Source organism: Typha latifolia, chromosome 3 (genome assembly GCF_019914945.1).
Source record: "Typha latifolia isolate L0001 chromosome 3, TyphaL0001v2, whole genome shotgun sequence".
Lineage (NCBI taxonomy): Eukaryota > Viridiplantae > Streptophyta > Magnoliopsida > Poales > Typhaceae > Typha > Typha latifolia.
In genome coordinates, this window is record NC_133088.1 from 1,994,948 (window position 1) to 2,018,780 (window position 23,833).

The following is a 23,833-nucleotide window of genomic DNA, read 5'->3' on the forward strand; positions in this document are numbered from 1 at the left end:
GGGAAAAGAATATTAAAATAGTCGATTTGGGTGGGAGCTTAAAGAAGATTTCTCTAAAGAAGTACGGCAACTGCTGAAGATTTCTGCAAAAGTCGCTGTTGCAGACGGAGACGTTGCAGAGTTAAATGATTGTAACCGAGACTAGACTAAGCTCTCACCTACGAGTTCTTCACTATTTTTAAATTCTGCCAAACTTTTATTTTATTTTTAATTTCAGGTCTAATTTGCTTTAAATTTTAAATATGAGACTAAATTAATTATAAAATTGCCGATAGAATTTGGGTCAGTGACGTATGAAAATTAATAAGTTTTGATCCATCAACTTGCAAATATTAAGTACCGAAATGTAGAAATTTTTTTTTAATAAGGCCTAGCAAATTTTTATAGTTGTTTTAAAATGAAAGGCAACTCATATTTAAAAGTAGTCATCCCAACTAATAATTTTAGTAATAAAATATAATTAACTCTTTATTTAAATTTTGAAGTATACTGAAGAGTGGAAAAAAATATTGTAAGAGTGGTTTAGTGAAAGACTCCTCTCCGACATAATGTACCTTTTTAGAACTCTCCTTCTTTACGCATCACTATCAGCTAATCTTAAGTTTTAAACATAACCTTAGTGGTGAGACAAGTAGACAACGATATATATATATATATACACATAAAATGTATGTAGCTTTTGCCTCACTATTAAGATATTTATTTTCCTACAGTAAGGTCTATAAAGAAGAAGAAGTGGGAAAAATGAAAAGGAGAGCATTGCATGAATATAATCAACAAGAGGAGAGATCATTTTCTTCATGCATCTCTATTTTCTAAATTCCCAAATATTTTCATCAAACTGGGCCTAAATTAGGCCCAATCACTTATCATTATAACTGGGTCGCACTATCATAACCAGTAGATGTTTAGTCCATATTTGTGCTATTTTGATTCTGAATTATAATTTATTTTGCAAACGTTTTCTAAACTAACCTTATAATACAAAAATTTACAAAAAATCCCTTGAGAAAAGAACATACTTAGAACAACTTTAGCTTTTTTTGTTAGTACCTTAATTAAGGGTATTTAGAAGTTAAGAAAAGAGTAGGCATTTTTAAATTAATTTTAATTATCCGTAAGAAAAAAAAAACAATCCTTTTCTAATACGATTTATTAGGGACTATTTAGTTTAAACTAACCCGGGCCTGGTGTCATCTGAAGTTGGATTATAGAAACTTCGAAGAGATGATGTTAATAACAAAATAACTAAAACAACGGGGTGTTATTTGTATATTTTCCAAGAGAAGGAAAAAAGAAGTTGGACCCGAACCGCTTCTTTCTATCGGGTTCAAATATCCGCCAACCTATTCGGATCCCAACATCAAAGATGGAGTCCCGAGCGGCAAGAAGGATCCGAAGGGCAAGGGAGAGAGAGAAGAGAAAGAAAGAAGGAGAAGAAGCGCGAGAACGAGAGAGGAGAAACGAGAGAGGCGGCGACGATCGAGAGAAGATGGTGGCGATCTCTCTCTACCGCGGAAACATGCACCGAGTTCCCGACATCCCTCGCCAGTGGAAGATTCCGACGCCCACCATTTCTCTATCTCAATTCAAGCGCCTCCTCCAGAGGAGAAACCAAACCCTATCTCGCCTCGAAGCCGAAAACCCTAGAGGACAAGTCGACGAGAAGAAGGAGGAGGGCAGGGCCAACGACGAGGAGGACGAAGGTGGACCTAGCTCTGCAAAGATCAAGAGCGAGATCAATGTCGACGCGAAGGCGTCGGAGTTGGGGGAGAAGAGCGGGGAAGAGTTGAAGGTGGAGAAGCCGGTGAAAGAAGAACGCGATGATTTGGAGGTCGGCCGAGGTGGCGCTGGGGTTGTGAAATTGGAGGTGAGGAAATTTTGCCATGATTATTTATTTGATGGTTTTGATTAATCTAGAAATGGGACACCTTAGATGATCTTTTATGAGATGTGAAGGTGAAATAGAGAATATTATTAGCAAACTCATCGAACATTTGTTGTTTCTTTGATCCCGTTAGGATAGATAGATTGGTAACTTGTCGCTATGAGCACAATGACCTAATTCCTTGTCGAGGATATCTACTCCCGTAATAGGAGGAAATTTTATGTAGGATTTGGCTACTTCGCAGGCTAAATTGATGTATCTTATGGCTTTTATCCAGGAAAAAAAAACATATGCACATGTCAGGTGTGGTAAGTTTGGTGTGAACACTATCTTGAAGCAGATCGAGAATTTTAAAACAGTTATTTACATTTTAGTGATCGTTGGAAATATGATGTAATTAGAAGGAAATTTTTTGTGCTCAACTTTGAGAATGAGTTTTCTCCGACTTGCTTTTAGCAATTAGATATTCATGACGTTCAGTATGTGCAACACCATCTTCACATCCTATCGTTGGCTTTGGTAATTTAATCAAGCATTACTATTGCAGTTTTATTATTGATCTTTGATTTAGGATTTTGAATATTCTTCTACCCATTTGAATGTTTTGTCTGTCTTAACATATTCTCAGAAAATTAGCGGTCTGGATGTTGCTACTGACAAGGAGAAGAGAAAAGGAGAGTTGGAGAAGAAGTTGCATGTTTTGAATGAGAAAAAACACAATCTTGTACAAATGCTGAAGCAGGTAATTGTTTCCTGCAATGTTCACTCCAATTTGTCCAGATGTTGGATAGGGAGAAAGTTGTTACAGTTCTAAGTTTGATGATATGTTGAAATGATCTGCCTCCCTTTACCATACTGGCTTGCAAATCCTTTCTACTGAAGATGCAAAATTTGTCAAAATTCTCTTAGAAACTGGTCATATAATAAGAAGCAGTACAACACCTTGTGGGCTCCATTTTTTTTTTCTATGAATCGTTTCTGATAATTTACCTTTTCTAATTAAAAGGGAAGAAGCTTTTTTTGTCTTATCAGCAAATTTCTTTACATGCATGGCCATAATGCATTTACATGCTTCCCACACAAAAATCTTCCATGAGTGACATGGCATTATTCAGAAGGACTTTGAGATTTTGTCATGCTGAAGATAAAGGTTGCTGTGACACACCTCAATGAGGCTATACTAGGTAAGATATAGTGCTGCAAAATGTGTTGGTTTAGCTGGACTCGGGATGTGGAAGTAGTTGTTACATGATCACCTACTTTGTCTGATTCATTTTTATGTATTGGTCTGGTTCTCTTTGTACCCTTCTTTAATTAGGTTTATGTTCTTCTGGAAAATAAATGTTTTAGAAGTACAGCAAGGGGGAATGTTCTTCTGCTTCATTCATGTCTGGTAATTCCATTGCACCTTGATTTTTATGACAAGTCAAATACTTTGTCCAACAGATTTTAAATGCTGAAGAAGAGATAAAAAGGCGGAGCATGCAGTCTGTGCTGTTGCAGGCAGAAAATGCAGTTAATATAAGTTCTGTTCCCAAACAACCTCCAAGGATTAGTGTGGAGGTGAATTTTGGTGGTGATTTAGGTGGGGAATCAGATGCTGCTTCTAACCATACTGCTCAAGGACGTCAGATGCATCAGATACATAGTACATCTCCTTCTGCTGCCTCTTTTAACAGGCCTGCATTTAGTTCTCTTCAACACAATCTTGTAAGTGCCTGACAGGTTAAGTGAATAGCTCATAATTCTATTTCTACATTTCCTTTTTATATCATACTACATCAAATTTAGTCTATCAAGCACAGACACCTCTCCTACGGGGAGGTGTCAGTGTCGGACATGGACCAACACGGGTTAGAAGTATCCTTAATTAAAAAAAAAAAAAATTGGACACGGGAGGGACACGGTAGGGCATGGGCGGGACTGATATCAGTGTTAATGGGTCGGGTTTGGGCCCTTTTTATTAACTCGGATTCAAACCCAAAATTAATTTTCCCAAACCCCACCCCTTGGAGGAAATCTCTCTCTCTCTCTCTCTCTCTCTCTCTCTCTCTCTCTCTCTCCTTACAAGCATTTCTTCGCATCATATTCCTTGTCTTCCTTCATGGAGTCAAAAGCCCTTTTTCGACCTGTGGCAAAGTGAAATAGCCCATGAGTGAGTAGTTTGACTTGGATCGGCCCTTGCACCTGATCGAAAGGTGTATTTCCCTTTCTTGCGTATACTTAATTGCAGACTATCGTTCTCTCTCTCTCTCTCTCCCACCCTGCAAGCAGCTTTAAAATGATCTCACATGCCTTTCTCTTTTAAAGCCTTTCAATTTTCCCTTATTTTTCTTTTGATACCAGTAGGACTTAAATTTAAATTTTTTGTTGTTTACATTAATTCTAATTAGTGTGATAAACTAATAATGTGATAGGTAGGTAGTGTGATAAACTTTTTCTTTAGATGTATCAATAATCAAAGCTTGTAGCAGAGCCAGCATAATTGGTCACACAATATTATAAGAGAATTGCCTTTCAATATGTATGCTGTAAGGTTGGAAATGCTTTTCATTTGTAACATTCTTTTGAAGATTCTCTTGAATTTATTGTTGTTTCAAACCCTTGGCATAGAATGAATTATCAACTGCATGAGAATGAACTATAGGCATCTTCAAGAAGTGGTATTAAGAAACTTTTGCACAGAATTAATTATCATAAAGTGACATTTTTTTCAACTCTAATGAGAATGAGGTGTAGGCATGTCAGTATCTTGAAACAAGCCCAATTGAATCAGTCATAAATGAGAATATATTCTAGAGGTATGGGTAAAACAAACTTATTCTAGGATGATTGGAAGGAAAATGTTGAATTGCCTCATTAGAGGGAAGAGAGGGATGTGACATAAGATTAGGAAGGATTTGATGACCATTATTACTTTTGGTATGAAAAGTGCAGACTTGAAATACTAACAAACACCCCATATTTATAGGGGAGAGTGGATCTGGAAATGGTTTTTCCACTTTGAATCACCATTCCTCCTAAATTCAGTCTCCTGGTCAAACTATGGGAAATGATTTGCATGTATTTGTTATATTATGATTGTCCCACCATTCCCTTTCTCTGTTTTTGGTGACTTAGCGATTAACTTGTACAGATTCATCTTTCAATAGAAGTAATAAATGGAGAGGAATGTTTGTATTCATATTTATGATTTTTTGGGAATTCACATAGAACTTACACAAGAGAATCTAGCGAATAGACTTTACTTCCTAGCAGCATCTCTTGTTTGCATGCTTTTAATTTCCGGAAGTGCCCGTTTGAAACCACATTACAGTTTAATCATCCTGTACCAGTGATGTGATATATAGTATATTTGCAGGTTTACACTCCGAGAAGTTTATCAGCTAGTGGCTATGGACAGACAACCTCAAATCCATCGTTAGGCACTGCCATGGTCAGTCCATCCTGCTTTGCTCCTGCTGGCCACCTGGGGCATGCTGCAAGTCTTCCTTCTGTATTAGTGCCTGGCACCAGTTTCGTGGCTTCTTCCCCGTCGCCGGCAGCATCAGGGGGTGCAACCTCAGGATTCAAGGATTCTCGTCTGACCAACTCCTCATGAGACAGAGGCTGTCTCCCACTGTAATATCAGCTTAAAGCCTTAAACTTTTCTGGTTTCTACTAATCTAACCATGTACATATTTACATTTTGGCTATAATTCTAAAAGAGTTTGGAGGTTCTTTTTCTTTTTGCACTAACCGATACTAGGTAATTAGTAGGGTCTGACCATCACAAAAATGAGCTTCTTCTGTGCTATTGCACTCCAGTTTACTTGTTATTTTTTATTTATTTTTAACTCAGAAAGATTATTCTGAATTTTTGTTGATGGTGCTTATTTCATCTTGGTTTGGTGTGTAGCAGGGCATCTTCGCTTAAAGCTAGAGATCTAAATTGTGGGTAATCCTCGATGTAAGTGGTGACACGGAATTCTTGCGAAATGTTTGGTTGTTGCTTTCTTGCAAGTCATCTTCCAGTGATGCTAAATTTGCAAACCACCCATGAATGGGAGTTCCTCCACTATATCACCCGTCCTGTCTAAATTTTCTGCATGTCTTTTGGACAGATAGAAAGGAAATCGAAATCTTTGTCTCCTGATTGGAAACACAAAATGCCTTAGGTCTTACACAAGGCGTTAGATATGACTGTTTTTTTTTATAATTCACAAGTCCGAAGGTTAAATATAGAATGGACAGAAGACCGATCCTCTCTAGATACAGAAATATTTCGGTCCCACTAAGCTTTTTAGTAAATATAGTAAGCTGTATAATTTAGGCTTCAAGCCATATGCGTGCCGAACAATTGTTCGACACCAAATATCATTGAGATCTGTTTCAAACCGTCGTGTTATCGAATCATCAATTGTACCGTCGAGTTGTTAAGCTAAGTCACTAAACTACCAAGCCATTAAGCTAAGCCATTATATTTACTTTAATCTATATTATTCTAATGAAATAATTTCCATCTTTCTCAGAAAAAAATTCCAGAGATATTTGTGTACATAGATCTCAATTAAACCAGTCAGGCACGACAGATTATACCTTGGACTTAATTAAAGAAAATTCATAGAAAGCACCGTAGACATCTGACATGTTCTTCGTTTGGTAGATCACCCTGGTAACCAGTCCTGGAATTAAACAATGAAATGCGAACCATCATTAAGATGCAGCATTTTTGAGTTTATTATATATAATAAACAGAACAATGAGTTGCTGTAAGATATATCAGAACAATCGTGAATTTAGTGTATATACCACTAGGTCCACTAGAAAGCAGTATTAACGAGTCAATGAAATATGAATTTATATGCATGCCTCTTCCATCAAGAATCTACTGTTACATGATGAGTATGGCATAACAGTGGCATAGTGTATTAGTACAGGGAGTGGTAGGTGGTGTACATCAATGTAGATTGCTCTTGTATTGTATTGCCTAGTGCAAAGCCCTCTGTAAACCAACTGCTCCCATATTTCAAAGACTGAAAACTTTAGGGCAGCTATGCTCATCTAGTGGATACCCATTGGTTATATTATAAGGCACATCCTTACTTTTATATATTTTGGAAGGCTACAGATGCTAACTGAGTCATACTTTTAAACTTTAAGTAATTAAAAATCACTTCATTTAGCAAATAGGCAAATGGCAAAATAAAAGGTTATGGTACATGGATAAGAACCCTAGCATTTCTTCCTTGCCAACAACCAGACATCTTCTAACGTCAGAGAGCTAAATTTGAAAAAGGAGGAGAGAAAAAGAAAGAACTCCTGCGAGAATGTAGAAGCTCCATTGGCGTCCTAAATCATGTTTACTCCTAACAGGACAAGGAGTATAGTGCTTGTTTAAAACCTACACCAAGGACTACATATTATATGATCAATTTTACGGAGTATACTCACACGAGGGTTGTAGGTCACCCTTATAGACTTATGATTTCATAGTTTAGATTTGTTGTGATTTATTTCTTGAGATGATTAGTCTAATTATCTAATCTACATATGGAGGTTTACTTTATTTTTCTAGTCTATAATCTAGAGACTAATTGTCGTTGTTAAAAAAAAAAAATCTTCGCTTGACATATTTGCAAATATATTCTTTTAGGTGTAAAAGCATTCTACTGTTCTTTATTCTATTTCCACAAGGAATATTCTCATTATTGTCTTTCTTTCCTGACTGTGATCTTCTTTGCAAAGTGGGAAGCCGAGTATAATAGAGTGAGATTTCCGTCAACTGTCAAAAATTAATCAGAGGTGCTCGTTTTATTCCTCTAGAGAAAGTTGGCTTGAAAATATGTCCAAAGAAAAGTGATTTTCCAAATAGATTTTCAATACTGTTCATTGTTAAAGTACTCTTAGTTGCTTATACAATTAACATCTCCTCCATTGTTGTTCGATATGATTCTCTCCTATTTTAATTGCATTCAGGAACTCTATCAATAATTCTAAACTAAATATTTTTATTTATTATTTCTAAAGAGGTCTTTATTTTAGGAATAACTATTTTTATGTTTATTCTTATTTTGAAGCAAGGATGTAATAAAAATTTTCTTTTGATATGATACAAAATGAAATAAAAGATTATAATTTTTGATAAATATTTTTTGATTTGATATATAAATAATAATAAATATCAAGAATAAATCAGTAATTAAATTAATATATGATATAAAATATAATTTTGATGATTAACGTTTTATATTTTAGAATAAATATAATATTTAATTATTATTTTAAAATAAAAAGTTATATTTTAGAATAAGAAAAATAATATTCCAAAAATAAACGGACGCATACTGTGTATTGGATCACCCAAAAATTTCATAACTCAGATGAAATGTAAAAAGGCAGAGATATCCCTGTGAAGGGTAACAGAGTGACAAATAAAAATCATGAATTGCAAGCAAGGTGTTCAACATACAAAGGAGATAAGCTTTATAGTGCAATAAGTTCCAACAAATATATGTCCCCATGAGAAAGTTTCTCGTCTTTAACCCAACTCGATTATATACCAAAAAGTCCAAGTCTGGGACCAACTAATGGAGTACTTGGGAATATTTTACAGCGCCACGAGAAACTTGCCATCTGCTGCTGACCGTTCAGATACTTAATGCATTCACTGACCAGCATAATCTGTCATGGAAAGGAAGTATTTTAAAGTTTGACAAAATGAAAACCTAAAAGAAAATTGAGAGGGAAGGATAGGGCTTCCTCGCGATATTTATTAAGCATAAGTTAATCCTGCATTATCTAGTTAATTCTTACTAACTTAGCACCTATCAAATCACAGTCTTGCTCATTTATAGCACCACTGTTACCATACCTTCATCAGTATACTTGCTTGTTTTTACAAGGTATGAGACTTGAATGTTATTAAAGGAATGGAGGTTAAACAACTGCAAATCCATATGTTATAAGATAAGGTCATACAAGCTTACCTAAGGAGACAACAAAGATAGACCTGCACATAATATCACAAAGTTACCTTTCTGCATCTCAATTGCTACTCTTCCCTGCATATCTTCTAGGTCTCTCTGACCATTAAAGTTCAGCGGTGAAAATACTCTGCACAAGGACAAGAAGCATTTAAATTTTATTCACTTGGAGCAAAACAAAAAATGGAGTAGAGGGAGGACTTTTTTCTCTGTTGCACTATATAAACCATGCACTACCAAGAGTAATCGAAGAATCAAGACTTTTCTGAAAAAAGAAATATGAAATTAGTGCTAACTGCTCTAAATTCTACAAAGGCCATCAACAATCTATATATAAAAAAGTTAAAAACATATAAATCAAACAATAATACTAAAAAGAGCAGCATGCAAGTTCTTTTCCGATTTACATTTCATAGCTTGCTTACTGATCAATCTTATGAATTATGATTTTTTAACTGTTACAGAGTTTTGCTACTTGAAACTGGAGCAGTGTCATACTGTCATCATTACCCAACAACAATGATCTGCATTAAGCAAATGTTCAGCTTGTATTGTGCAGAGAAACCAACACGCCACATTTGCATGTACAGGCATGTCAGACTTCTTAAAGGAATACTTTATTCCCTCCTAAATAATAAAGTTTCTAAAATGCCCTTTTAGTGTTATGAAGCATATAATTACAATTTCTTTAATAGAAGTTAGGTCTAGGTCTCTTAAGTGAAATAGTGTACTTTGATGATAAGAAGAAATGAAACCACAAAGTTGAACAAGGGCATTAAAGAGGGAATAAATACACCAAGCAAAGTAAGTATAATGTAGATGTTTCACACCACATGGTGCAGACTTTTCATCTTAGAATCGGTCAGATTGTCAATTATGTTGTTTGCTGAGCACAATCAAGATGATGCCATCTTAGTTAATTATCTCTCATTTGAATTTGAAATAGAGATGCTAAACTCAAAGCTTCCCGTAAGTATTCTAAATGATATTGAGCAAGGTGCAGAGGTCAAAAATCACAATTACCCAGGTGAAAGTGATTTTATATAATTTATAAGTCAAAATGTCATGCGCAAAGAATCACAATTAGAAGGCAAAGAGAAAACGGGATGCTCTGGCACTTCCTCCATGACATAATCATAATAAAAAATTGCCAAAGAAAGATCTTGAGCATGTCATGATCCTCTTAAAAATGGAGTCTCATCATCATCGTCATCAGGTCAACAAGCAACAGAACTAACAAAGTGGTCATGCAGAATTCAGACTTCAGATTTTCAAGCTTTCATCTCTTATAACCAACTTTTTCTTCAATATAGTTTCATATGTGCAAGTTTATATGCCTCTCTCTTATAGTCATCTGGCATGCTTAAGATAACAATAATCCAACGTGGCATGCTCTTCACAAAATAAATATAAATTCTTGAAAAACAATTCAAGAAAACTTTGCTCACATACTATAGAATTTTTTTCCCTCTCTTAGAGCGTCATCGTTACGTAATGGAAATATCAAGTAGTCAAGTATTGTAAAATAGATATAGCATTACTTCCAGAGTTACAAATTGTTGCGGGTACAGCTCTCACTATTTCTGGAAAAGGAATTATATATGAGGCTGATATAACTCCCAACATTAAATAGAATCAAGCTACTTCTACCTACCTCTTGAATTCAGCTTCTTTGGCATATTCCACTTGGCTGGATCCATAGAAACCCTTAAACCAATTGCAGGAATTCTTAAAACCTCTTATAGTTCTCTTTCTAAAATTTATCATTTGATAGATCTCTCACCCATTTCGTTCCTTTACATTGGCCATTCCATCTGTGCTCATATTGTGAAACATAATCAATTTGAACGCCGAACTAAATGCTTGTCCCCAACCCTTTCATACCCATCTATTTACTACCTTAATCTTGGAAATCATGACTAACAAAACATTCATACAACTTCCTAAATTCCCATTGCGCACAATATGCATTTCACTACACATTGCAAATTCTTCTGGTCCTAACCACTTGATCCCTATCCAGAAGGACTTGCAGGTATTTTCGTAAAAGCCAGCAAAAATAATTCCATGACCTACATAAATGAGAAAAAGACCCAACTCCCTGCTCCTCGTTCAATCTAAATACCTATATTAGAACTAATGGGGGAAACGGTTGAATCACAAAAGAGAGTCCTACCATCAAAACCAGAAGCAAAGAACGAAGGATGGAATACCTTAATCAATCTTCCAAAAGCCTCGATGGCCCATCGCACCCTGCGATTCTCCCGGCAAGAGTGCACGGTCTCGAACTGATCCACCTGGAGCTTCCTTATGATCCACCCGACCTCGAAGTAGATGTAATCTGACGGCGGGAGGTCGACCTTGATGGCGTCGACATCGAACCAGATCAAGAACCGCCGCACCTGGATCCCCTTCAGGCCCTCGATGCCACCGTACTTGACGACGCCGGTGATCTGCGGCGCGTAGTAGACGAGGTAGTCGAACTCGATGTAGCAGGGGCCGGCGAGGTCAACGGTGAAGCTGCCGTCTTCGGAGAGCGAGAAGGAGGTGACGGTGTCAGGGAGGAGGCCGGGAGGGAGTCCGTACTGTGGGAGGAGGTCATAGATGGTGGTCCCGTTCGACGGGGCAGCGGCCGCCGCCTGCGACCGTGGCTCGCCGGGCGCCGCGAGTGGAACGAGGAGGAGGAGAAGGAGAGGGAGAGTAGAAGGGAGCATTATTAGGGAAAATTACAACCAAAAATTAAAAAAAGAAAAAGAAAAAGAAAAAAGAATTCCTTCTTCCTTTCTTTAGGATGAGGGAGGAATAGGATTGGGGAGGGGGAGACGAAAGAGGGAAGAAAGTGGAGATTTTATACAAGAAAGAGGTGGGTTTGTCCAGAGTGTAAATATTCATTTTAATCCTCTAAATAATTGGTAATTTTGGTACAGAGATGATGCTCAAAACAACAAGTTTCTTTTTAAATGAGGAATATTCCTAATATTGATCTCTTAATTTTCAAAACTGGAAGAAGGTAAGTAAGTTTTGGGATCTCACATGCATACAGCATACCTGATCGATTAATCGTGGCCTCGACTTTCTTGCGGAAGTTGCCAGGAAACGGAGGAGCTGACAGCGAGCTTGCATCGCTTTCAACAATACCGTGCATTGGCAGCATGGAAATTAATGAAGGATTATTAAGAGATGTCATATTCTTGCTTATGCTGTGATTCCGAACCATTCCGCCTATCTTCTCAACAAACGTACAAGGTTCAGCTGTTCAAAATGGGGGCCACATATACATATATATATATATATATATATATATATTCTGGGCTGATAACCGGAGATTTGCTCTTTGTGGGCCTAGCTCTTAATGGGCTTAACTTGTTAAGAGCCCGGTAAGAGCTCGGCTCAAGCTCTAAATGTGCCGAGCCGAGCTACCACTGCCTCACTTAAGCTCCAAGCTCCCGCTAGAAGGTCTTCAATCTGCTTTGCTTTCCTTAATTGAACGCAAAAGGCTTCTTAGTTCTTTTTTACTTTTTGACTGTGTACAAAAACATGTCGGTTTCAATCAGAGCATCCAAATTTTGATTTGTGAAATCCATGAATTTCTGGGAGCTGATCCATGAGCAAAAATGGTTTAAAAGTCTATTGTTTGAAAGAGAATGAGTCATCCCGTGACTTCTTGAGAGTAAAAATAAGATGGAGGAGAAAATGAGTTAAAAAAAAAAGTGAATTGGAGAGGAGATTGAACATCTCCTCTACTCCGAAAAAGAGGGCTAGGTACTTAGCTTATTGGGTCAAACCATCATCTAAAAGTTGTGCATTCATTGAAAAATGAATACAGCAAGTAAGCCCCCTATCTCCAGTTCTTATGAATATCTTTTTACATCAACATATCATGTTGATTCATATTTTGAGTCAAAAGAAGGAAGATCTTTATGTAATATATGCATCTTCTGCTGTGGAATCATCATCCTTAGTCGACATGCAACTATAGGTTTCAGATGTGGTCTTGCTTTCAATTAGGGAGAAAGGAAGCAGGCAAAGCAAGGCTTTCTTCTCTCTTATTATTATTATTATTTTTACATCAGCCATCTCTAAACTCCATACTCTTCTTCAACAGCCCATGAGCTATCGGGCCTCAAGTTGAGCCGAGCCGAGTCGGATTCAGCTCGCTTAAGTACAGCTCGTTTACACCCCCTAACTACGCCGTTAGCTAAGTTTTACGTCAGACAACTATTACGTCGGGAATACTTGCTCACAATACTTCTTTCCAGATTCTGACCAAACTAGCCCTCTTGGAATCCTTATATACCAAATTAAATCTCCTCCTAAACTAAATAGCATCTAATTTGCTGTAGCTATGCTGAATTCATTAGCATTTTAATTATAAAAAAATGTCGATAATAAGTTCAGCTGAAAAACACTGGAATATTCAATGTTTGTTAAAGAAAAAATAATAATTAATTTAAAAATTCAACTGCTAAGTTCGAAAAATTATAATTAACTTTATAACTAATAGTTCATTCTCGATTCTTTATCTTTGATATCTCTGGCATCAATCAGATTACAGAAGGCATCATTATCTTGCCCAATGTTGTAATGATAAAGGAACCAGTTATATATGCTTGAATGAGTCTATCAACCTTTTCCAATTTATGAAAATGAGCAGAAAAAAAAAGGTGATCGACTCCTCTCCCTTTTCAAAACCCTTTTTTGGACTAATCCATCGTCCTGAATGTGTTTTATTTCTCTTTTTCTTTCCATTTATCCAATTATGGAGATCGAGTGAGTGACAGTCTCATACTGAAAACGTACTCTACTCCAATTGTGGCGTCAACCCACCGCACGTCCATCCCCGCGCCAGCGAGATCGGCCTCGTCGTCCGAGGGAAGCTGCTCGTCGGAATAATAAGCACGGAAAACCTACTCTACTCCAAAGTCTTGAAGGCGGGACAGAGCTTCGTGATCCCTAGAGGACTCATGCACTTCCAGTATAACATTGGAGAGGGGAAAGTCTTGCAGGTTGTGGCATTCAATAGACAGTCGCCGGGGATCGTCTTCGCGCCGGAGACTCTGTTCGGGTCGATGCCGGATATCCCGACGGAGGTGCTGACGAAGGCTTTTCGAGTGAATGAAGAGATTATTGATCTGATCAAGTCCAAGTTTGGGAACATTGATGCCTCGTGTAACTTGCATGCTGCTTGAATAGTACGTGGCCAGCTACGTGTGCTTCGATCTTAATTATGATAAGGATGGATATATATATGTGTGTGTGTATGTATGTGTATTGTGTATTATATGTTTTATGCTCCAAGATCCATCTTGGCAGATAAATATTATCATTTAATAGGAACATATATATATATAATTATATATCCATCTATTTTTTTCGCATTCCATAAATTAATTTTATGATTGGTTTTGATCGTCCTATTACTATACAATTAATGAGTTTGTTTCTTAGAATAAATTGCGGATAACATGAGATCATGAATTGAAGTTATATATTTGCAATGTATGCTAGTCCAATTTTGGTGCTAAAGAATTGTGAACGTAGACTTCCTACTGTATCGAATAAGTGATTACTATTAAGGTTATACTCAAGTAGTAAAACATTGATACTATAAAGCTCATGCTCTAAATTTAATCTCTTTACGATAATACGCTAACTAGTTTTAAAAAGGGGTAAAACAATAGTTTATCCCATGCACGCAGTTTAGCTTGCAACTTACCCCCTTTGTGTTTCGAACTTAAACACTTAATTAATCTCCATATATTTAATATCAAATTGTAACAGTTAAATATGTTAAATTTACTGTTCAAAACAAACAATATTTCTACGAGGGTATATAAGTAAGTCTTTTTATGTCTCGACTAATAGTTAACTAATAATTGTAATTTATTCTAGACTTTTGAGTAAACAATTATCGTTAATGTAATAACTTTAATGGTAAAATATTGGCACTAAGTGTGTTGAGAAGTTTACGAAGATGATATATATAAGATGCATAGGGTGATTCTCTAACCCGGCGAAATGATATCTAATTAACACGACTAAGTATCTCTGGGAATGATTCAAGAAAAGTTAAGATCGACTTTGTTCGTCATAGTTACGATAGAAGCTAGCTTGGAGAGAAGGCTTAATTTTTATAATTGATTGAAGAAGTTAAAGAATCACAACCACGTACGGTAGCTGCTAATTAATACTCCTGGAACAAATTTAGATAGCAGCAACATGCTGGTTTTGCAAATAGAATAATGTGATGAACAAATACAAAACAAAATTACAGCCTATTAAACAAGTTAAAATTCAAAATATGATATAGTCCTCAACTGAACATGATCAAGGTACCCACATTTACAAAGATTATCCTAAAATTTGAATTTGACTTTTTTTTTTAAAAACAAAAAGTTTGAATGGTTGACCACGTGTAAGTTTGAATTACACCAGTGACGTACAAGACTCGGGCTATCCTATAGGTGCCTTTTCCAACAACACCACGACTTTTGAGTTCTGCCACGTATGACGACATCATGCACACAAAAGAAAAAAAGAAAACTTACACGTCGTCGGCCATGACGTTCATGGAGTACGAGTAGTATAGCCTTACTTCTCTTTCTTTGGATATATATCCATAAACACTTTGACAGCAGTAAGAAGAAGAGAAATGTTGGTCCATTTACAGGCATACGACCCACTAGAGCATGCAACGTTAAGTCATCTGATATATATATATATATATATATATATATATATATATATATATATATATTTAAAACCTTAGGACGTCATCTGATTAAAAGACTCGATCCTTGTATAAGGTAAAGATTGTATAACATCTTAAGAAGTACAAGAAATAAATTATTTTAACTTGTAGGAGTACACGTAATGTGATATGTAGTTAAACGTAAAATATACAAGTTAGTTAGGCATGCATATGGTATAAAGCAATGTGAAAAATTAAGTTAACCCCAAATGGCCAATTTAATTATCCTATATTAATTCTCAGCCAGTACTCAAGAGTCAAGACGACCTTTCTCAACTCCGGTACTGTATATCTACTTTCCGTAATGATTCACTCCTCCCTTTTGCTTCTTAACAGTTCCAACCAAACTTAACTAGTTTCTAACTTTTTGTAAGACAAATCGCCATATGGAACAGTCCCCGATTTGAATCCCAACAGTAGCATCTAAATTTTCGTAGCCAAATCGAGTTTGAATCCTAACACAGCAGCAGCGAGCGGTTATATATATATATATATATATGTATATAACAAAGTTAATGCCCTACCTTCTCTCTTCTCATACCTCAACATGGAGATCTCATCCCTATCAAAACTCCTACTCTTCCTCTCTGCAGCCCTCCTCCTCTCCTCTCTCGCCTCCGCCGCCGACCCCGACCCGGTCGACGACTTGTGCATCGCTGACCTAACCAAAGGAAAAACCATCAATGGGTACCCCTGCAAGCCGGAATGGGCCGTCTGCTCCGATGACTTCTTCTCTTCCATACTCTCTACCGGCGGCGACACCGACAACCCGAACGGATCGAACGCGACGAGCGGGGACGTCACGGCATTCCCGGGCATCAACACGCTCGGCGTGTCGATGAACCGCGTCGACTTCGCCCCGGGTGGCGTCAACCCGCCTCACGTCCATCCCCGCGCCAGCGAGATCGGCCTCGTCGTCCGAGGGAAGCTGCTCCTCGGAATAATGAGCACGAAAAATGTGCTCTACTCCAAAGTCTTGAAGGCGGGAGAGAACTTCGTGATCCCTCGAGGGCTCATGCACTTCCAGTACAACGTTGGAGAGGGGAAAGCCACGCAGATTGTGGCATTCAATAGCCAGTCGCCGGGGATTGTCTTCGCGCCGGAGACTCTGTTCGGGTCGATGCCGGAGATCCCGACGAAGGTGCTGACCAAGGCTTTTCGAGTGGATGAAGAGATCGTTGATCTGATCAAGTCCGAGTTTGGGAACTGTGATGCATGCTTCTCCTAGATTGCATGCATGTTGCTGGAATAGTACATTTAATTCGCTACGTGTTTCTAATAATTATGATAAGAATAAATGAATACGTAGCGCATTTATATATGCATATATTTATGTTACGTTGTATGTTCCTCCATCTTGGAGGACTTATATTATCATTTAATGTAAACATCTAATTATATCCTTCCATCTGTTCTTTCGTATTCCATAAACTTTATGATTGCTTTTGATCTTCTTGTTACTCTGGACAGCTACTATGGTTGCTCTAGCTCTGTACGATAACTATTGTTAACTCGTAGATTACTCTAAAAATATAAATGATTACAAATTGATACGTTGTCTTGATGACTCTTGACATAATTTAAACTCAGGATCTCTATTTTTATACCATGTTAACTTATTAATTAAAAGCTTAATTTATTAGAAAAACGGTGATTTTAATATCCTATTGAGATATTTTGGATACGCACCAACTAAAAGCTTTTTATATTCTATTGAGACATTTTGAATTTAATTATATCTTAAATAAAAGATGAGTATTATTATGTTATATTCTAAAAACTTAAGGTATTAAAAAACGATAATTTTTATATTTTATATTTTATATTTTTAACAACTATGATGAACTAGTCAAACATTTCTTTGGATCATTCCTAAAGATAGTCTCCTTAGAAAATCATTCACTGGCTAGAAAATTAGTCCATGCATCCTATATCTTCTGTCATCTTTATAAAGTACTCAGCATAATTACTGGGCATAAACTTCGTAGTATCAATATTTTATCATAGGAGTACCACATTGGCACAATGACTTACTAACTAAATAAACTATTTAGCACAATTCGTCGAAAAGAGTAATTAATTTCAAAACATGAGCTTTATAACTAGAGTATCAGCTTAGTGATAATTAATCATTTGCTCAATTAAGTAGCGTATATTCCAAATAACATCAATTCATGAGATCATGTTATGGTCGACATTTTGCAAGTTGGAAATTATCTTGCAGTTCATAAAGAGGCCACTGAGGCATATATACCTATGCCAACCTCTTGACTAGTATGAATTTGACTATATTAATTGATGGAATTTTTATTATCTCTATCACTTTCACTATATCAATTGTAGAAAGTTGGCTAATCGATGTTCTACAACTGGGCCTGCCTTTCTTGTTCCACCATATAAAACATTGCATTTCTGCAAGAACTTTTCACAGCATTACATCACAAAAAAAAGGCATAATCCCCAAAAATACATGGGTCGTTCTAAACTTGCTGTTTAAAGCACTATAGGAGGATGTATCCCTGAAAGAAGCACTCAATGTGTAGAGATATACTCGGGTATGCCATGCTTTATGGAGGATTAAAACCAACAAATTATATAACGGGTAACTTTTGATAACGAAGCACAAGGACAATTATTATTCTGAGTTCGTCTATATGAAACCTTCAATTCAGAGCATGTAGTCCGGCGAGTGGATAAAATCACAGTCATTGTCACCGTTTTTATAGAACAACATCAAGAATTACATACAACAATATAATGACAATTGACATGCAAAACTCGCCGGTCAAACCATATGTGATTCCTGAGTTGAAAGAAGGAAATATTGAAATCAAATAGAATGCTGATACTTGATACACCCTCTTCTCCAGTCTTAATTACTTACTGCCTATAAGCGAATCTATTGGTGAAGCAGACGTACATGTTAGCTTTGACAGGGAATAATATGTCAGAGCACAGAGCCAAGCCACTCGATCACATCTTCTCCAATGCCGCAGAGCTGATTGGAATCACGCCGGAGGGGGAAACCAGAGCATCAACAGGGACATCAGTGGGAGTTGCAGGGATGACACCCTCCTCCATGATTTGTACAGAGTATGCAAGTGCAACTGCAGGCAGAAAGAAAAAAGTAAGCAAATTAAGCAGTGAGGCAGGTCGGTATAAAAGCTAAACAAAGAAACACAGTAAGGAGAGTGAAGAGTATATGCTTTCTTTTTCTTAGCCAACTTCGACCCCTGTATGAAATTAGAAACATCATAGAATGTGACAACAGGAAACTAAAAAAATGCTTGTAATGACCGACTTAATTAAGCGTCATTTCTATCTGATGTAACTTTCAGTCACAACGAACTCTTGATGAAACCCATTGTGCTATCGACGACTTGAAGCTTATGCGAAATATATAACAATGTAATAACTTCTAAGAAACAGCCAGTCTACAACAAAAGAGGGTTAGAGATAAAATCTACATTACCTAGAAGAGGCTGATTCCACTTCCTCTCCATGGCAAGCTCCCGGTATTTTGTTAGGAGTACATCATAGTAGCTTTTGAATTGCACGTCCACATACGAAAGCAAAGAAAGTTAGATACATATACAAGTGATACAGTAATTTAAAGATATAAAGCTAATCTAATTCCTTATCCCAAAGAATCTTGCTGCATAGGAGATAAGTTACATCAAACAGGGGACTCAGTAAATGGGTCAAGATTTCCTTTCCAGAACCCAAGAAACCAAGTAGTAGGTTTGTCCAAGTTGGGTCATTTCTAAGCAACTTTGATAATCATATGCTATCGAGAGATATGAGAGACGAACCAGATATGATACTCAGCAGTCTACTTTCTATTAGCTGGGACCACCGCTTTAACCGATGGTCAAGTTAGACATGTAAGTTATCTACTTTTCATAAGCTGGGCTAACCCAACATAATTTCATTAAAAGCAAGATCCCAAACATCTTCAATCTCTCTAACCTACTATTTTTTAACACTTTTCTTCGTGATATGTAACTAACAAGTAATTTCACTTTTCTTCAACACTTTTATTCTCTAATCTCTCTAACCTACTATTTTACGTAGATTCCTTGCATAATAAATGGAAAAACTAAAAAATCACCAAGCAAGCAAACCAAATTCATTCTTTCTGAAGGTAACAATACGATGGCCAAGTTGAGTGAGCAATTCTAGAGAGACAAAGTGTACAGAACCTACCCTCCTCCACGACCTAGTCGATGCCCATGCTTATCAAACGCAACTCCTGCAAGAGTAATAAAAATCCCCAAGTGAAAAAGTTGACCAACGTTATAGAACATAAATTAAGAAGAATCGAAGTATTTACCAGGTAAAAGAAAGATATCAACAGGGTGAGTTGCAAGCATAACTGCAACAATGGAAACCATCAGGATCCAAAACAGTTTGATTACTCTCATTGAGATATTAATTAAGAATATGAATTGAAAAAAGATGAAGATGCGCCAAAGCATAAGTTACCCTCTGAGTTCTAAACATCCACATGAAGTAGAATATCAAAATCTTATTTAAAAGACTGCAAGTAAACTTATTTCTTTCCCCATAGAGTTGCTTACCAGATGTGATTGTGAAATGAACATTTGTGATCACAAATCATGCCAAAGAAATTGTTTGGACTAGTTATAAATGATCAAATCAAAATTCTACACACTCCTATTTGTGGTACATGAAAGCTGTGATAATAGAGATAAGAAGTGGTTATGCTCCTAGAACAAGTGAACAACTATTCATTGAAATACTAGAGTAGACTAGTTTGCTCAAACAGTATTATATTCAATCTTTGTGAGCATAAATATGAGAATGCACCAAGTTTTGCTGGCAAGTTATTGAAATATAGAACTCAGTACTCACCACTATGAAATTCTTGTTACAATGATCCAAAATCATATTAAATATTTGGTCTTCCCTAGAGAGCTAGACATGCAGATTCCAGAAAAATAAATAAATATAACATATCCATCATTCACAAACATGATATAATTAGCTGTTAATTAATGCCATCAGTACCAAACTTCCAATATACATATAAGTCAAAACTCCAGGACTGGTAGGAACCAAAGAAAGAGATGACAACAAGAAATCTTGACATATAGTTGAAATTATAAGAGTTAGCGAACAGTTGTAGAGTTAAACGTTGTACCATCTTCACGTGGATTCCCATTAGCATCAATTGGGGATGGTTCCAGAATATTCATTGAATTTGCTATTAGATCTCCTGTGCTCGAAATTTTGAGCATCCGCATATTGCTATTCTTGTCCTCCACCCTTGGAACATAAAGCTCCTTCATCACCTGTGTGTGATGTTCTTGACTTGAAAAAGAATAGTAAGGATAGATACCAGTAATGCATGAAGGCATTAATTTGCTTAATACTTAGATGCCATTTAAGATAAGGCCTTCAAGTGAGAACATGACTAACAAGGTAAAATATAAAATAAATTTAGATAGCAACAACATGCACTTTTTGCAATAGAATAACGTGATGTACAAAACAAAAAGTTTTACAGAAATAGAAACTTCTTTTACTCAATTACAGCCAATAGAAGTGACATAGTGTCATTAAGTACAATACCAGCATCTACCAAGTATTCATGTTATCATGCCATCTGTTTCTAGCATGCCTAAGGGCTTTTATCAAGTTAATGTTACTGACGCCTAGCACGTGGAGAAAGAAGAAAGAAATACAGATCACAAAATTAAACAAGTTAAAATTCAAAGTATAACATAGGTCTCAACAAAACATGAAGTTAGGTGAGAATATTAACTTTAATATCTCCATTTGTGCTGCTTGTACACTAAGCCGCTAGGCTTTTTCTAGCAGCATGTCAGTTAATGGCAAGTAGCAACACAGCATGACACTTTGAATAATAACCCTCATGTAGAAAAATAAAACAAAAGGACAAAATCAGATGGCTGCATTTGAATGAACGCAAAGCTTTAGCTCAAACTATATCTCCACCTATAATGTTGCCATTTCTAGAGCATTTCATGTTCAAGGTCCTCTCCTTTTATCAACTGTACATTACTGCATTAACTAATAATAAGATTAAATAAAGGAAGGAGAACCTAAAGATGACAATTAAGTTCCTAAAGATTATATACAACATTTTAGTGAGCAAATATATTTTTTGTCAGCAAAAAGTTGTCCAAATATTTGAGATTTGGTAAAATCTAAGTCAAGGACTAAAATATTGCTTCCTTAGTGAACTATGATTGAGTATAAAGAATTCAGCACAAAAAAAAAAAGAATAACAACAGTACTAACAGAAGAATAGAACTAATGATTGGTTAACATACCAGCATCGGTATATCTTAAGACTTCCGCTACAATCCTTGATGTATCAACTTCCCTTAAAGCCTCACAACTTATATAAGCACACAAACTTGCACTTGATTTAAACCAAGAAGAGTTCAGAACAATATTTTGAATGGCCAAGTCTGGAGAAAGAACAATTTTCACATTAATAATAGTCACTTAACACATAAAATAATGATTCATCCTGAAAACAAAGCAGAAGTTTCTTCTTATAAAATAAAATGAATGCGTGATAACCGGAAGTACAATACCTGCTTTGTCAAGTGATGTGAAGCAGATTAGGAATTGAAAAGTTCTAGAAATTGTTGAAATAACTATTCACATTTATGCTTCTCCTGGCACGCATGATATTTTATAATTTCTGTTAGACAGCTCTAACTATTCTCCTTACAAAAATGTTCCCTATAGTCATACAGCATTAATGTTTTTCAAATGTAACAAACTGGTTAGCAACACTAGGGAAGCATCAAGGTTTTTCCTCTGTTTCTGTAAATTCTGTCCCGTTTGATTTACTAGAATTTCGGTATATGGAATGTATACAGGTGTCATCCTAGATACTTGATGTACTTTTGTGCCCTTTCTCTGGGTAATGATATTGCCTTCTTTACCAAAATGAAAAAGAAAATGTAACAGTCTTGGAACCACATTCAAATTCCTCCATAAGTAAGCAAAAGTTACATAAAACTAATAGGTTTGTATTGACCATATCAAACTTGTATTGCTGATTATTTCACCATGTAATGGACATGTAAACCAACCATAAAGTCAAACGACCGAGCAATATAAGTTAGATTTAGTCGCCATCCATTTAAGTGCGCATCACAGTTGTAGAAACAAAACAGATATAAGAGCCAGAATAGTACAGGTCAGATGCCAAACCAGTCGAGCACTATACTTAATGGTAATAATGTCTCTAATTTCATTTTCAAATAGAGAAGCGAGAAATCTTCCAACTAACAGACAGCAAACAGAAATGGAAAAGTGGCAAGCTTTTCGATTCAAACGGCAAACAACGCAAAAATAAAAGACAACCCAATAACCGTAATAGCATAGCCAACAGAATGGCACCAAAGAAAGGGCCATAACCCAACACAGCCACCAAAATTCAATCAGACACTAGAATAAGGAAACAGTTTTAAACCGATGAGACGAATCTCGCTGAGGTTACAACCGGAATTCGTCTCGAAAATCTAAACTTTCCCCACTTTCGAGATCCAAAATCGAAAGGAAGTAAGAAACGGACCTTCTTGGGCTCGCTGAGCCGGGGGAAGTGCCTTGAGCGCCTTCCGGATATCGGATCTGAGGGCTCGCTTCTGATCCGATGCGCTCTTGGACATGGTGGTAGTGGTTGTTGTGGAAATGGCGGCGCGGAAGAGAGAGGAAGCAGAAGCGTAGGAGGTGGAGGAGAAAGAAGGGGTATGGAAGGAGCAACGCAGAGCAAGGTGGTGGGCCATCACCTTTGTCGCCCTTCTAATTAGACCATTGTCTCCTCTCATTCCAGTGTTGGGGTAGTTTTTGGTTTGGTTTCGGGTAGATTTTCAGTTGCTGCTTCCATTTTATTGCAAATGGAGTGAGCTTTTGACCAAACTAACCCTCCTTTTTTTTTAAACTTAAATTCAGAAATATGTCTATTTAGCAACACTGACTCACGGTTTTTAAATATAAGTTATTTTTTCGAATCAGCAAATTATATTAAAATTTAAAAATTACTAATTAAAATTTTCGAATTTTTTTTTTATACAAAGTGTTTTTCAATTAAACAATTTATATAGAAGTCAGTTAAACTAAAAGTCAACTTACGTAACACTTTCTTTCATTAATTTTTTAATTTAAATAGATTTCGATAATTTGGAAAATAATTTTATATTTGAAAGTCATGCTATTCTTATT

At 36.4% G+C, this 23,833-nt stretch overlaps 5 protein-coding genes across 6 annotated transcripts; 3 read left to right on the forward strand and 2 right to left on the reverse strand.

The window, feature by feature from the left end:
• Positions 1-1,368: 1,368 nt before the first annotated feature.
• LOC140785056 (uncharacterized) lies at positions 1,369-6,160 on the forward strand. Of its 2 annotated transcripts, XM_073132760.1 has the most exons (5): positions 1,369-1,870; positions 2,517-2,630; positions 3,335-3,598; positions 5,250-5,509; positions 5,790-6,160. In XM_073132760.1, exons 1-4 carry the CDS (start codon positions 1,370-1,372, stop codon positions 5,487-5,489), a joined length of 1,119 nt encoding a protein of 372 aa, XP_072988861.1. In that variant the 5' UTR covers position 1,369; the 3' UTR covers positions 5,490-5,509; positions 5,790-6,160. The 2 variants fall into 2 exon arrangements, with proteins under 2 accessions (XP_072988861.1, XP_072988860.1); XM_073132759.1 differs by lacking the exon at positions 5,790-6,160 and having other exon boundaries at positions 5,250-5,608.
• A 2,135-nt stretch (positions 6,161-8,295) lies between these two features.
• Positions 8,296-12,073, reverse strand: LOC140784629 (uncharacterized). The gene is made up of 3 exons (XM_073132126.1): positions 11,067-12,073; positions 8,904-8,983; positions 8,296-8,551 (listed from the first exon to the last, which is right to left on the reverse strand). Exons 1-2 carry the CDS (start codon positions 11,565-11,567, stop codon positions 8,960-8,962), a joined length of 525 nt encoding a protein of 174 aa, XP_072988227.1. The 5' UTR covers positions 11,568-12,073; the 3' UTR covers positions 8,296-8,551; positions 8,904-8,959.
• A 1,426-nt stretch (positions 12,074-13,499) lies between these two features.
• LOC140783503 (germin-like protein 3-5) lies at positions 13,500-14,042 on the forward strand. Its single transcript, XM_073130402.1, has 2 exons — positions 13,500-13,517; positions 13,635-14,042. Exons 1-2 carry the CDS (start codon positions 13,500-13,502, stop codon positions 14,040-14,042), a joined length of 426 nt encoding a protein of 141 aa, XP_072986503.1.
• Positions 14,043-16,134: 2,092 nt separating this feature from the next.
• Positions 16,135-16,922, forward strand: LOC140784809 (oxalate oxidase 1-like). Its single transcript, XM_073132371.1, has one exon. It carries the CDS (start codon positions 16,152-16,154, stop codon positions 16,830-16,832), a length of 681 nt encoding a protein of 226 aa, XP_072988472.1. The 5' UTR covers positions 16,135-16,151; the 3' UTR covers positions 16,833-16,922.
• A 1,289-nt stretch (positions 16,923-18,211) lies between these two features.
• LOC140785260 (5-formyltetrahydrofolate cyclo-ligase, mitochondrial) lies at positions 18,212-23,470 on the reverse strand. The gene is made up of 7 exons (XM_073133062.1): positions 23,187-23,470; positions 21,925-22,065; positions 20,769-20,933; positions 19,938-19,979; positions 19,811-19,856; positions 19,077-19,147; positions 18,212-18,711 (listed from the first exon to the last, which is right to left on the reverse strand). The coding sequence occupies exons 1-7, from the start codon at positions 23,437-23,439 to the stop codon at positions 18,578-18,580; spliced, it is 852 nt and encodes a 283-aa protein (XP_072989163.1). The 5' UTR covers positions 23,440-23,470; the 3' UTR covers positions 18,212-18,577.
• Positions 23,471-23,833: the final 363 nt, after the last annotated feature.

Coding starts and splice junctions, on each gene's coding strand:
- LOC140785056 (XM_073132760.1), top strand. CDS start 1,370: ATGGAGTCCCGAGCGGCAAGAAGGATCCGAAGGGCAAGGGAGAGAGAG. Junction 2,631..3,334: donor TTGTACAAATGCTGAAGCAG/GTAATTGTTTCC, acceptor TTTGTCCAACAG/ATTTTAAATGCTGAAGAAGA. Junction 3,599..5,249: donor GTTCTCTTCAACACAATCTT/GTAAGTGCCTGA, acceptor GTATATTTGCAG/GTTTACACTCCGAGAAGTTT.
- LOC140784629 (XM_073132126.1), bottom strand. CDS start 11,567: ATGCTCCCTTCTACTCTCCCTCTCCTTCTCCTCCTCCTCGTTCCACTC. Junction 8,984..11,066: donor CTTTTGGAAGATTGATTAAG/GTATTCCATCCT, acceptor GTCCTTGTGCAG/AGTATTTTCACCGCTGAACT.
- LOC140784809 (XM_073132371.1), top strand. CDS start 16,152: ATGGAGATCTCATCCCTATCAAAACTCCTACTCTTCCTCTCTGCAGCC.
- LOC140785260 (XM_073133062.1), bottom strand. CDS start 23,439: ATGAGAGGAGACAATGGTCTAATTAGAAGGGCGACAAAGGTGATGGCC. Junction 19,857..19,937: donor TGATATCTTTCTTTTACCTG/GTAAATACTTCG, acceptor TTACTCTTGCAG/GAGTTGCGTTTGATAAGCAT. Junction 18,712..19,076: donor GTGGAATCAGCCTCTTCTAG/GTAATGTAGATT, acceptor TTCTGCCTGCAG/TTGCACTTGCATACTCTGTA.